The sequence below is a fragment of the Myotis daubentonii genome, chromosome 2 (assembly GCF_963259705.1).
Source record: "Myotis daubentonii chromosome 2, mMyoDau2.1, whole genome shotgun sequence".
Taxonomy (NCBI): domain Eukaryota; kingdom Metazoa; phylum Chordata; class Mammalia; order Chiroptera; family Vespertilionidae; genus Myotis; species Myotis daubentonii.
Window position 1 is genome coordinate 198144471 of NC_081841.1, and position 15678 is coordinate 198160148.

The window sequence follows — 15678 nt, forward strand, 5'->3', positions numbered from 1 at the left end:
TTTATATCTCTTGACTCATATTAGGACAAAAAATAGTTCTTAGGATATAAAACATAGTAGCACATATATTATATTATCCACCACAATGCAGTAAAGTTATATTAGACTTGATAAAAGTTATTTTGACAATTTTATTTTTCCTTAGATGGATAACTTGATTGTGGTTATATAAGCTAATAATCTTCTTCTACATAAATTCACACTAGAAAAGAAAAGCTCCATGATACAATTTACAACTAACTTTCAAATGAAGAAAGCACAAGTAATAATAAGATACAATATTTATAAATCTAGGTAAAGAGAATATAGTTGTGTTCTTTGTATCATTCGAATTCTTAAAACTTCTTTGAAAGTTTCAAAATACTTTCAAATAATTTGTTAAAATATTTAAAAGTACAGATGAAATAAAGCTAACTTAGATGAACAAAAGATGAAGAGAATGCAACACGCTAAATAGAAATATTAGAAGCATAGATCTACAAAAAATATACATATATAAAGAGCTTTGGAAATGATAAAAACTGAACTCCTTTTCTACTTTCCTTAAATTCTTTATGCAAAAATTGAAATTTTAATTTAAAAACTTTATTTTGGGGTACATAACACATGGAGGAATAAAACATAGTATAGCATCACAAAGATTTTTAATGGAATGTTACTGTTATGAGCTGTTGCATCATATATGGAGGATATAACATTAATTCTAGATCATAATAAGTAAGGAATTTTATTTAGAACCTTTAGAGAAACCACTGGAATGAGGGATATAGCAGAAAAAAAGAACATAAGAGCTAACAAATGCTAAAATAACCCACTGATCCTAGTATAGCAATGTTGAAAAAAAGTAGCAAATAATTGATGGAAAAAATAGAACACTAATTGGAACTTTTGATAGACATAAACCAACTAAAACTTCTGACGAAAAGACAAGAATTATCTGATAGAATAGAAAAAAATACCTATCAATATACTGTTTATGGAGTCATACTTTAAAATTTAAGACAGAGAAATTGAACACAAAAGGGGAATATTATTAAAAATATCTTTGGAGGTTTTCTTTGTATGATGATATTTGCATTGAAAATGCCTTCTGTTGTTATTGGAACAATAAGAAGGCATATAGTAACTCGAGAGAGGAAAGTAAGCTTTCTAGATTTAATTTTAACAACTTCATGGGGGTGGTTGTGGTATAGGATAATTTGAATGCTTATGGTCCTAGTTTTGGGCCATATAGTATTATTCCCATGTAAGAACAACAATATAAATCTAAATGCTCCCAAAAGGCACTTCCTGAAAAAGAAACTCTGACTTTACCCTCCCTGGCAGCTGGCATCAGGACGCCACAATAGCGCTGCTCCAGCATGTGATCCATGAGCCCACAGCCCCGGCAGACAGCTCCTGGTCCCCTCTGTGAGCTGCCACTGGGCACGTGCCTCTCCAACCAAGGGCACATGGCTCCCTCAGCAGGATCTGCAACTTCCCCCTCCTGCTGCCTGCTTCTGGACAACTTGGTGAGTTATGGAGGACTCGACTCCCTGGACAAGGTCATGCTGTTTCAGCCACAGACTCTGAGATTCCCGTTCCCCAGCTTCTGGCTTCTGGACACCCTCGTGATTAACAGAGGGAAATCACTCTGGTCAGAGTCCCACTGCCAAAACCGCAGACTACAGCTGCCTCCCACCGTCACAGGATCCAGGACACTTGTAGTGAGTGGAGAGTGACGATACCCCAGCAAGACTCACAGAACATTGGCCAAAGTCACAGTACCTGAGGTTCAGGCCCCAAGACCCTTTCATCCCAGGCTGTGGACTCCAGGATATCACAGTGAGCACATACCAGTGAGACATCAGGCAACCCTTTCCATAAGAGCTGGAGTCATTATCACATCCACAACAACTTGTATAACAAGGCCAGGGATGAATCACATTGCCAGACAATTCGTGATGAGACTTTATGCACAAATGAGAAACTAACATTCAAGACCCAACCACATCAAGAGAACACAAATAGCTCAAGTAGGGGGATCCACTACATCACAAAGCTCAGGAGATCTGAGAGACTGCACCACTGAGTCCCCAAAATCACCAACTACATAGCACCACCCACAAAAGAAACTGAGTAGCAAAGCAGTTGGGCCTAAGACATAGAAACAATTAAAACATTACAGCAAAAAATGGGGAGACAAAAATACAATTCCCAAAAGTAAGAAAAATAGGAATCACCAGAAGAGGAATGAAATGAAATGGAGGCAAGTAACTTGTCAGAGAAATAATTCAGGGTAATGGTAATAAGGATGCTCAAACATCTGGGTGACAAATACACATAATTCAATGGAATTTATAAGGAGATGACTAAGAATGTCACCAACATGAAAAGGAATCAAGAGAAAATGAAGAATGACATAGCTCCAATAAAGAACACAATGGAAGGCTTCAACAATAGACTAGAAGAAGCTGAGGAACGCATCTGCAAGTTAGAAGACAAGGTAGATAAAAACACCCAAGCAGAGTAGCAACAGGAAAAAAAAAAGAAAAAACCTTAAAAAGCAGGAGAAACTCCTCAGGGAGCTCTGGGACAACACAAAATAAAACAACATTAGCATAATAGGGGTGTCAGAATGTGAGGAAAGTGAGCAAGGAATAGAAAACCTGTTTGAAGAAATAATGACAGAAAATGTCCCTGAGGTTGGGAAGAAAAAGGCCACACAAGTCCAAGAATCACACAGAGTCCCGAACAAGATGAACTCAAGAAGACCCACACCAAGACACATCATAATTAAATTGGCAACATCGAAAACAAAGTAAGAAACTTAAAGGCTGCCAGAGAAAGACAGAAAGATACCTACATGGGTCTTCCATTAGACAATCAACTGATTTCTCAACAAAAACAGATCAGGCCAGAAGGGAATGGAATGAAATATATAATGTAATGCAAGCAAGGGACTGAATCCAAGAATACTATACCCAGCAAGACTATCATTCAAAATTGAAGCTCTAATCAGGAGCTTCAGAGACAAAAAGAAAGACTAAAGGAGCTTATTAACACAAAGCCAGCAATGCAAGAAATGCTAAAGGGACTTCTCTAAAAAGAAGAAATAAATAGGGAAGAAGGAACACAAGAATAAAGAATAAAAATGGCTATAAACAAGTACCTATCAATAATAACCTTAAATTTAAATGAACTAAATGCTCAAAAAAAAAAAAGACATAGGGTAGCTGAGCAGATAAGAAAACATGACCCATATATCCACTGTATACAAGAGACCGACTTCACAACAAAGGACTCACACAGACTGATAGTGAAGGAATGGGAAAAACATTTTTCAGGCAAATGAAAATGAGAAAAAATAGAGGTAGCAATACTTATATGTGACAAAATAGACTAGGCCCCATGAGATAGACCATAAGAAGGCCATGAAGAGAAAAGGAGGGCCACTTCATAATACTACAGGTAGCAATTCAACATGAGGATATAACTGGTAAACATACAGTGGGGCCTTGACTTACGAGTTTAGTTCGTTCTGAGACCGAGCTCGTTAAGCAGCTCATTAAGGAACTCGTTAACGTAAATTACTCTAACAACTCAATGCAAAAAATCAGTCGAGAGACAGCTGGTATCTCAAAAAACTCGGTAGTCTGGACACTCGTGAGTCAAGGCCCCACTGTATATGCATACAACACAGAAGCACACAAATACATTAAAAAAAGCTTCTGGAAGATGTCAAGGGAGAGACCAACAGCAATACAATCATAGTAGGGGACTTTAATACCCCATTGACACCACTGGATAAATCCCTAAACAAGTAGTCATCAAAGAAACAACAATGTTATATGACTCACTACATCAGATGGAATTAATTGACATTTTCAGAACATTTCATCCCTAAGCAACAGATTACACATTCTTCTCAGATGCATATGGGACATTTTCAAAGATAGACCAAATATTGGGACACAGGCTAATTCTCTTCAAATTCAAGAAGGTAGCAATCATAACAAGCATCTTCTGAGATCACAATGGCACAAAATTAGAAATCAACTAAAATAAACACAATTTTAAAAAATCAAGCACATGGAGGCTAAATAGCATGCTATTAATTAATGATTGGGTTACCAAAGAAATCAAAGAAAAAATAAAAGCATTCTAGAAACAAATGACAATGAAAACACAACAATCCAAAATCTATGGGACAAGTGAAAGCAGCCTTGAGTAGGCAGTTCATAGCTCTACAGGCCTACCTTAAAAAACAAGTAAAACTGGTAATAAATTATCTAACCCTGCAACTTAAAGTATTAGAAAGAGAGCAACAGGCCCAGCAGAAGGAAGGAAATAATAAAGATTAGAGCAGAAATAAATGACATAGAGACCAAACAAAACAAAACAGTACAAAAGATCAATGAAACCAAGGGCTGGTTCTTTGAAAGGATAAACAAGATTGATGAACCTATATCCAGGCTCACCAAGAACCAAAGAGAGAGGACCCAAATTAACAAAATCAGAAATGAAAGAGGTGAAGTAACAACTGACCCCACAGACACACAAAGGATTGTAAAAAAATTCTACAAACAACTCTACACCAACAAAATGGACAACCTATACAAAATGGACATATTTCTAGAAAAATACAATATTTCAAAACTCAATCAGGAAACATCAAAACACCTAAATAGGCATATAACTACTGAAGAAATTGAAGCAGTCATAAAAAAAAAACTTCCAGCAAACAAAAGCCCTAGTCTGGATGGCTTCACAGGAGAGTTTTACCAAACATTCAAAGAAGAACTAAAACCTATCCTCCTCAGACTATTCCAAAAAAATTCAAGAGGAAGAAACACTTCCAAGCTCTTTTTATGAAGCCAGCATTACCCTAATCCCAAAATCAGATAAAGACACTACAAATAAAGAGAATTATAGGATAATATCTCCAATGAACATAGCTGCTAACATCCTCAACAAAATTTTAGCAAATTGTATCCAGCATTACATTAGAAAAATTATACACCACGACCAAGTGAGATTTATTCTGGTGATGAAAGGCTGTTACAATATCTGAAAATCAATAAAGGTGATACATCACATAAACAAATTGAAGACAAAAATCACATAATCATATCAACTGATGTAGAAAAAGCATTTGACAAAAATCCAACACCCTTTCTTAATAAAACTCTCAGAAAAGTGGGAATAGAGGAATCATACCTCAACATAATAAAAGCCTTACATGACAAACATATGGCCAACACCACACTCAATGGGCAAAAACTAAAACAATTTCCCCTAAGAACAGGAACAAGACAGGGATGTCCACTTTTGCCACTTCTGTTCAATATAGTACTGGAAGTGCTAGCCATAGCAATCAGACAAGAAGAAGGAATAGCCCTAGTAGGTTTGGCTCAGTGGATAGAGTGTTGGTCTGTAGGCTGAAGGATCCTGTGTTTGACTCTGGTCAAGGACACATGCCTGGGTTGCAAGCTTGATTCCCAGTAGGGGGAGTGCAAGAGGTAGCTGATCAATGATTCCCTTCATTGATGTTCTATCTCTCTCTCCCTTTCCTTTCCTCTATGAAGTCAATAAAAATATATATTTTAAAAAAAGAAGGAATAAAAGGCATCAAAATTAGAAAAGAATAAGTAAAATTATCATTATTTGCAGACGACATGATATTGTACATAGAAAACCACAAAAACACCATAAATAACTATTAGACTTAATAAATGAATTAGGCAATGTAGCAGGATATAAAATTAACATTCAGAAATCTATCGCTTTTTTATACACTAACAATGAAGCACAGAAGGAGAAACTACAAACACAACCTCATTTATCGTTACAAAAAAAAAATTAAGATACCTAGTAATAAACTTAACTAAACAGGTAAAAGATCTGTACTCAGAAAACTATAAGACACTGAAAAAAGAGATAGAAGAAGACATAGACAAATGGAAGAATATACCATACTCATGAATCAGTACAATCAACATCATTAAAATGTCCATACTACCCAAAGCAATCTATAGATTCAATTCAATCCCCATTAAAATACCAATGGCATACTTCACAGATCTAGAACAAATGCTCCAAAAAAATTATATGGAATATAAAAAGACCCCAAATAGCTACAGCTATCCTGAGAAAGAAGAACAAATTTGGAGGGATCACAATACCAGATATCATGTTATATTAAAAAGGCACAGTTCTCCAAACTGCCTGGTACTGGCACAAGAACAGGCATATAGACAAATGGAACAGAACAGAGAACTCAGAGATTGACCGAAGCCATTATGCTCAATTAATATTTGACAAAGGACACAAGAGCATATGATGGAGACAATACAGTCTCTTCAATAAATGGTGTTGAGAAAATTGGACAGATACATGCAAAAAAAATGAAACTAGATCACCACTAACACCATTCACAAAAATAAACTCAAAATGTATAAAGGACTTAAATGTAAGACAAGAAACCATAAAAATCTTAGAAGAATCCATAGGCAGCAAAATAGCAGACATATGTTGTAGAAATATTTTTACTGATACAGCTCCTAGGACAATGGAAACTATGGAGAAAATAAACAAATGGGACTACATTAAAACAAAAAGCTTCTGTACATCAAAATAAACCATCAACAAAACAACAAGAAAGCCCACTTCATGGGAGATCATATTTGTCAATGTTATATTCGAAAGGGTTTAATCTCTCTCCAAAATTTATAGGGAATTCATACAACTTAACAAAAGGAAGATAAACAATCCATCCAAAAATGGGCAAAGGACCCTTACAAAAGAGGACATAGAAAGCCAAGAGACATATGAAAACACTAGTGGCCCATTGCACAAAATTCGTACACAGTGTGGGGTGGGCTCAGCCCGGCCTGCACCCTCTCCAATCCAGAACCCCTTGGGGGATGTCCTGGGATCGGGCCTAAACAGGCAGTCGGACTTCCCTCTCACAATCCAGGACTGATGGCTCCTTAACTGCTCACATGCCTGCCTGCCTGATTGCACCTAACCCCTCTGCCTGCATGCCTAATCAACCCTAACCACCTCTGCCTGCCTGCCTGATTGCCCCTAACTGCTTCCCTGCTGGCCTGATCACCCTACACCCATGACCCAGGATTCCCTCATCCAGACGGCCTCAAGCACCCGGGACCTGGGCTTCCCTCCCTTTGGCTGGCCCAAGGCACCAGGGACCTGGGCCAGATTTGCCTGGGCTGGCCACAGCCGCTGGCGCCTGGGACCTCAAGTGGGCAGCTTCGGCTTCGCCCGGGCCGCAGCTAGAGCTGCTGGCACCTGGGACTGTAGGTGAGCAGCTTCACCCGGCCTGGCTTTGTCAGGAAGGACATCTGGCAGGTCATCTGGAAGACATCTGGTCTAATTAGCATATTACCCTTTTATTAGTATAGATGCTCAAAGTCAATAATCATCCTAGAGATGTAAATCAAAAGGACAACCTCACTACTGTCCGAATGACCATCTCACAGCTGTCCGAATAACTATCATCAACAAATTAACAAACGACAATTCCTGGCTAGGATGTGGAGGATAAAGAACACTTGTGCACTGCTGGTGGGTATGTAAATTGGTGTAGCCACGGTGGAAAACAGTATGGAGTTTCCTCAAAAAATTAAAAATATATCTCTCATTTGACCCAGTATTCCCACATATAGGAATATAATCCCAAGATAGGAGAAACACCAATCAGAAAGGACATATGCACCCCTATGTTCATAGCAGCACAACTTACAATAGCTAAGATTTGGGAACAGCTTAAGTGCCTATCACCAGATGAGTGGATTAAAAACTGTGGTACATCTACACAATAGCATACTATGCTGCTGTAATAAAGAAGGAACTCCTACCATTGCAACAGCATGGATGGGCCTGGAGAGCATTATGCTAAGCTAAATAAGCCCCTAGGAGAAAGGTAAATATAACAAGATCTAATGCGTATGTGGAATATAGTGAACAAGATAAACTGATGAACTAAAATAGATCCAGAGATATAGAAGCATTAAACAGACCATCCAACCTCTGAGGGAAGGGACAAGAAGTGGGGGGGGGGGGAGATTAACCAAAGGACTTGTATGCATGCATATAAGTATAATCCATGGACAGTCAGTAGGTGGGGTGAGGGCATTTGCAGAGGGGTGGTGGGAATGAGTGGGGAGAGGAAAATGGGGGAGGGGATTCATATGTAATACTTCAAACAATAAAGAACCTAAAAAGAAAAAAAATAGAACATTATGGCAGTCATTGAGAGACTGATGAAAAAATATCAGTGATAACAGACAAATTAAACTTTTTAACTTCCAATCTATATGGCTTTGTTAAGAATTCCCATAACTACATGAACATTACAATGAATAATTCTTCCCATTATTAATTATATATATATATATATATATATATAACTTCCACCAGGCATCACATTTATAAAAAAGCATAAAATAATCTTATGAAAGAAAATACTCAATAACAGAAATCACCAATTGAGTAACAAAAGAAATACTTGTTTTAAAATGGAAATCAATTTAAGAAAGAAAATTTCACCACCACCACAATTTGGGGTCGATTGGAAATAACTGCTGTTAGTTATAATTCAATGTATTATAGTGTAGTAGAAGCCTCCCACACATACAAAGTTACACATTGTTACAGGAATTGCATACTGATTTAGATATCAATACCACAAATACTGGTCTGCGCATTTCAATGAAGAGGCAATTGACATATATTTATGCCCTGCTGTATTGAAATACACATTTTGAACACTTTAAATTATATCTGCACTGCAAAGAAAGGATGTTTCTTATTCCTTTTGAATTTAAACACAAAACAAAGATATGATGAAATGTATCAATAATGCATACCAAGGCTTTTTCCATAATGATTTGTATTTTCAGAGTTCTTGTTAATAGTGCAATATCCGATTTTTTCTGTGAAACAGAGGACATGAGATAAATAAAACATTTTTAAATTCTTATATGGTTTATAACTATGTGCATTATATATGTTCACACAGAGATATAGATAAATAAATATCCTCATATATAAAAACCCAGGATCCATAACATCCAAAACAACCAACGGTCAACCGAATGCCAGGCTAGGGACCTGAGGGAGCTGGAGCTGATCAATCAGTGGCAGCGGTGACTGGCAAGTGGTGACTGGCAAGCGGCTCAAATGCAGACTTCTTCATCCCTCCCCACGGCCCTCAGACTCTGATCCGGGGGAAGGGCTGCTCCAAGAAGCCCTCACAGATGCAGATGACTTTGGCCTACAGTTCCCGCTGGATCTGGACGTGAGAGTGAAGGCTGTACTGCTGGAAGCCACATTCCTCATTGACTACATGTTCTTGAAGAAGTGAAGAGGCACTGGGCCCTCTGCCATCACGTTAGATGGCATCTCAAGGTGAGGACCATCACCTCAGCCAGAACTCATGATGGTCACCTGGCCTGACCTGGCCCCTCCTCAGAGGCAACCCTTTCCTCCATTTACACCGCAGAGGACAGACATAGATACCTAAGAGGCTGGGGCCATGTTGCCCCATCCCTACCCTACTCCCCTGGCCTCCTTCACCTGTGGCCTGAAGGGTATGTATGAGAGCCCTTCCTCTGCTACCTCTCACCACTGTCTCCAGCCATCCTCAGAACACAGGCATATCTGCTTTCAAACTTGCCCTGCTCACTTCCTCTCACCCCCTTCCAGGGCCTCTGCTCTGGATGGGACCTTTCAAATACAGGGCTCTAGGTTTTACAAAAGAGCTGGGGTGGGAAAGGGTAAACAGCACCAAAAATGGCTGATATGGCCACTCACCTCTGCCTCAGCTTGACCAATTAGTTCAGCTTCAGAATGTGGCACTCAGAGAAGATTCCTACTTTCCGAGCAATGTCTCTAGGGCCTCAGCCCCAGGGCCAACCTCCTCTTCCTGTCCCCTTTGCCCCCCCCCCCAGCTGGTGCTTGCTGCAGCTCCCTGTGCCTTACTTAACCACCCTTCCTTCCCTGTTTCTACAAAGGAGGCTGCATCTCTGTATGTTATGTTCATACTAGAGGTCCAGTGCACAAAAATTTGTGCACTCAGGGGGTCCTTCAGCCTGGCCTATGCCCTCTTGCAGTGTGGGACCCCTCAGAGGATGTCCACCCCAGTGGGGACCCTCACCATATGGAGGTTTGGCCAGCCTGGGTGAGGGGATGATGGCTGTTTTCAGGCTGGCCACACCCCCTTTAGGGTGGGGGGTCCCCACTGGGGTGCCTGGCCAGTCTGAATGAGGGGCTGAGGGCCATTTTCAGGCTGGCCAAGCACCCTGGCGAGGTAAGCTCCCAGCCTCTCCTTTTTTACTTTTTTCTTTTTTATTCTGGGATTTATTTACCTTCTATAATTGAAAGTTTGTTGCCTTTAGTGGAGGCCTGAGGAAATCTTGGCTTCCTCCATCACCAGGGACAACCCACTCCAGCTCACTACAGCTCCGTGGCCACTGCTGGCTGAAAGCAGGTATCTGGGGTTTGTTTACTTTCTATAATTGAAACTTTGTTGCTTTCAGTGGAGCTTAGAGCCGGGCCGCAACAGGCGGGGAACCTTCCCTTCCTCCATCACTGGACCAAGCAAGCCTCCTGCTTGCTCCAGCTCCATGGCTGCTGGCCGCCATCTTGTTGGGTTACTTTGCATATAGTCGCTCTGATTGGCTAATGGGCATGGCTTAAGGTATAGTGAAAGTATGGTCAATTTGCATGTTTGTCTTTTATTAGTATAGGATAAACTTTGTAACGTTTTGGAAAAAAAGTAATGACCAAGAGAATGCCGAAGTCAACTCCTGGAGTGCGGCTCAGTAGAATGGAGAGAAGGGAGAATTCCATAAGTTGATTGATGCCAATTTATTTCTGAGTGACTGCCTGGTGTGTGACAGTTGTATGACCACAGAGGAAGGAATCCAAATTTCTCAGCAGTGGTAAGGATCAGCAAGCAGGCAGGCAGTAAGGAGCGAGGGGTTCCTGACTGCGAGTGGGATTTCCAACTGTTGGGTCTAAGCCAGCAGACAGTCATCACCTGAGGGGTCCCGGACTGCGAGAGGTGTGCAGGCTGGGCTGAGGGACACCCCCACCCCCCCAGTGCACAGTTTCATGCACTGGGCCTCTTGTTGACACATAAAAATACAGATAATAGGAAAATAAGAGAATGCATGCCGACTAAGTAAATAAGCAGGTGAGATTCCAAACAAATATTTTAGGCACCAATCAGAAGCTTTTACTTTATATTTTTTATAATTACAATATTCAAAAAAATTGTTGTTGCAATGAGGGAGAAGCCATATTTCCTTTCTCTCAAAACCTTCCTCCAAAATCCTGCTCCAACCTTCAAGCTAACAAAGTCCCATCAACTTTCCCACAAACATTGCCTCTCATCATTTTTATACTTTTAGGTATTTATATTGACTTCATTGTGGCTTAAACCCTGTAAAATTCATCCATTTTAAGTATACAGTTACATTGTTGCTATTAATATATACAGCCATGTAACCATTTCCATAAGTAAGACCAAGAATGTTCTCATTACCCTCTTCCAAGTCAACAGCCACACAGCTCAAGGAAACCAATGATCTGCTGTTTGTTTTTCAACATAGGTTACAATGATCTATTCTAGAATTTCATATTAATGGACTCATATGGCATGTACTCATTTCTATCTGGTTTCTTTCATTCAGGATTCATCCGTCTTGTGATTATTAGTAATTCATTAGTATCTTCCTAAGTATGTGCCATTGAAAATATCCGTTGCAACTTACTTGTACATTTACCTGTTGATCATTTGTAGCCATTTCAGCTTTTATAAATAAAGCTGCTATAAATATTAATGTACAGGTCTTTGTGGAATTTTTTTCTTTCCTTTTTTTTGGCATTTAGAAATGGAATTCCTGAGTCATATAGTAATTGTGTGGGTGCAAAGTGGTAGGAAAAAGCCAGATTGCTGGAGCAGGGCATGAGTTGAGCAGCCTGGTGTAGCCACTGCTCCCAGCAGGCTGGGCCCTCCAACAGGCTGGGGCCCATAGCAGGTGGGGTCCCCTCCTTCTATGCCCTGCCAAAGGTGAGGCTGAGGTGGTGGAGCAGTGGAGATAGCAGATGCAGCACGTGAAGGCTGAGAGCCCCTCCATGCCTTGCCCTCTGGAGGCTCACAATGTGCTGACCCTATGGTCCCCTGCTGCTGGCACCCTGGGTCTCTGGCCACTGTGCTCCCTCTGTAAGGGACAGACTGCAGGCCCCTTCCTGTTCCCCTTCCCCCGGAATGAATGCCACAGGAGTCCTCACACCCTGTCCCCCCTCACCCTGGAAGAGCATAGCAACACAACCAGGAGGCCCAGGAGGTTCTTCACAAGATGGTGAGGTCATTCAACCAGGTTTAAGCAGCCCCAGAGTGAATCCTTTGACATGGAGATGATGCTCTAATGAGTATCATGAAAAAGAAGATTCTGGAAAGTTGTTACAATATTTTAATTTACCAACTAGTTTCTGATAACTGTAGATTATGGTTTTTCTGTGAGGGCAAACTGGAGACAGTCCAGATGTGTTTTTCTTTTCTGTTGGGAAATAATATTAACACCAATGTGTTAAGTGACTGCAATAAATTTTCATGTCTGTGTTTCCTTGTGGAAAAAAAAAAGTGCCAGATTTTTTCCTAAAATCATTTGATCATGCTGCATTTTAACAAGAATTAAATGGCAATTTTTACATATATATAATATGTTAATCAATGTTAACCAATATTACTTAAAATAAGACACGTAAAATCTCTATATATAGAAGGCTAAGTGACTTTCTCACTGGCTGGTTGGTTGGTCCATATGACTCGCACTGACCACCAGGGTGCAGACACTCAACAGAGGAGCTGCTGAGCTGCTGTGACTTGGCAGAGGTGGTTCTTGGGTGACGCACCCTAGAACCAGAGAAGAGGGAGCCTGATTCTGGAGTGTGTCACCCGAGAACCACAATCCCACAATTCAGGACATTTGGGGATGTTGGAGAGCCCGTTTTGGCCCAATCAACGCAGGCCAGGCAGAGGGATACCACCTACCAGAGATACCCCACTCACTCCAAAGATGCCCTTCGATTCGTGGCACCACCCCAGGTGTGGCCGGCTAGGGAGGGACCAGGGGAGGTTGGCTCCAGGGCATGTCCGGCTGGTTTCACCCACTCCCACCCTGCTGACCACCTTGTAATTAATTTCCTTTCAATGTTTAGAATCCATGCACCAGGGCACTAGTAATTTAATAACTGAAAGAATGCATTGTCCTCTGAAGAGCAAAAAAAGAATTTCAAAGAAGCATGAATGGTTAGATCATTTTTTGTTTAAAAAAGAATTTATAAATTTATAAATCCACGTTTATAAGACTAGAGGCCTGGTGCATGAAAATCGTGCATTGAGCGGGTGTTCCTCAGACCAGCCTGCACCCTCTCCAATCTGGGACCCCTCGGGGGATGTCCGACTGCCGGTTTAGGCCTGACATCCCTCTCACAATCCAGGACTGCTGGCACCCAACTGCTCACCTGACTGACTGCCTGATTGCCCCTAACCGCTTCTGCCTGCCAGCCTGATTGATGCCTAACTGCTCCCCTGTCAGCCTGATCACTCCCAACTGCCCACCCCGGCTGGCCCGATCACCCCTAAATGCCCTCCCCTGCCAGCCCAGTTGCCCCCAACTTTCCTCCCTTGCTGGCCTGGTCACCCCTAACTGCCCTCCCCTACAGGCCAGGTCCCACCCAACTGCCCTCCCCTGCAAGCCTGGTTGCACCCAACTGCCTTCCCCTGCTGGCCTGGTCACCCCTAACTGCCCTCCCATTCCAGCCATCTTGTGTCTGTGGGTGTCACCATCTTTGAGGGAAGGGCAGTCAATTAGCATATTCCCTCTTTATTGGCTGTGGGCACCACCATCTTTGTAATGGCTTGAGGGACAATTAGCATATTCTCTCTATTAGATAGGATACATTGTAAAAATTAGACCAAGTATTCCAAAATTCTAAGAACTCTATCTGTAGATGATGTTTGGGACAACATCTTGAATTTTTCTACTTTTAAATTTTCTAACAAAATAATACTTTTATACAAAGTTAGAATATGTATTGGCAAGGAAAATATGGACAAAATAATAATCAGCAAATCTGGGTATCATTGCATTAGTAGGATGCAAATTCAATAACAATGCAACTGTATGCATATATAAGAGCCCGATGCATGAAATTCTTGCAAGAGTAAGCCTTCCCAGTTGCAGCAGCTTCAATCCCTCCCTCTCTGCCTGAATTCCTGGCTCGATCCCGCAGCTGCAGACCCAGCTATGTACCAGAAGGAAGTCTGGAAGAACTTCTGCTCTAATTAGCATACTATGCTATCATATTATATATATATATCTTGAAATTAGGGGCAAGGAATACTTCCAAATTATATATGACTAAACATATTCTTATTCATATTTTCATAAAATACTTAAATATCTTATAAGAGAAGGTTTCAATATAATTAATATGTTTAAATTTGTTTTCTAAATGTAACAAATTTCTATGAGGATAAGTTTATCAAACATAGCAAAATGAAAATTTCAGAATATGGTGGCTTACTTCTGACTTCACCAGAATCCTGTAGGCCTGATCTCTCAATTGGATCATAGGATAATTGTCTTGTAAGGGGAGAAAATCAGCTTTATTATTCTTTATTTGATAAAGCATATGCTCAAACATAGCTGAGGATTCCAATGGTTCAATTCCATAACTGACATTCGCCAACTGCAATAGTCCCCTGAATATTTAAATACATAAAAAGACATAAAAGTAATTAATATAGATTTTCCTTTTGAGAAATGTAAATACTAAATAAAAACTTTTATACAAATTTTGATAGTTATTCTTATGGTCTAATTAAATCTAGGAATCATCCTATTTTACCCAAATTAATTTTTGACCTAATTTTATACCATCTGTCTGTTATGTCATCTACAAGTCCCTGTGGTTCTTGTAGAGCTAATCCATATGAATATCCTTTGTACTAGTAGACTTTTTCTGAATAAACTTTATGGCTGTATGTTTAGGATAGAGACAACAAAAAATAGAAAATGCCCTAGCTGGTTTGGCTCACTGGATAGAGCGTCGGCCTAGGGACTGAAGGGTCCCAGGTTCGAATCCAGTCAAGGGCATGTACCTTGGTTGCAGGCACATCCCCAGTAGGGGGTGTGCAGGAGGCAGCTGATCGATGCTTCTCTCTCATCGATGTTTCTAACTCTCTATCCCTGTCCCTTCCTATCTGTAAAAAATCAATAAAATTATTTTTTAAAAAATCCTATCTAATAAAAGAGAAAAATGGTAATTGGCGTACGACGATACCCTTTTCATTGGCTAATCAGGGCTATATGCAAATTAACTGCCAACTAAGATTGGCAGTTAACTGCCAACAAGATGGCAGTTAATTTGCATATGTAGGCACAATGCAGGGAGGCGAAAGGGAAAGCAGGAAGAAGCCCCCTGCCTCTGACAGTGATTGGAAACCCAGGGGGGAGCTAAGAGCTGGGGGGCAGGGCAAAGGTGGCCCTGGGGCCGCCTTTGCCCTGCCCCCCAGCCATGATCGGAGAATCAGGTGCCTTTTCCGACCTGGCCAGTGATAGCAGGAAGTAGGGGTGGAGCCAGCGATGGGAGCTGGGCACA

At 40.7% G+C, this 15678-nt stretch overlaps 1 protein-coding gene across 1 annotated transcript in view; it reads right to left on the reverse strand.

The window, feature by feature from the left end:
* LOC132226787 (A disintegrin and metallopeptidase domain 3-like) overlaps positions 1-15678 on the reverse strand; it is a 125350-nt gene that overhangs the window by 72031 nt on the left and 37641 nt on the right. The window contains exons 6-7 of the mRNA XM_059681221.1: positions 14602-14779; positions 8871-8936 (exon numbers count right to left, since the gene is read on the reverse strand). Of these exons, the coding sequence (XP_059537204.1) occupies positions 8871-8936; positions 14602-14779 (244 nt within the window). The remainder of the gene's footprint in view (positions 1-8870; positions 8937-14601; positions 14780-15678) is intronic.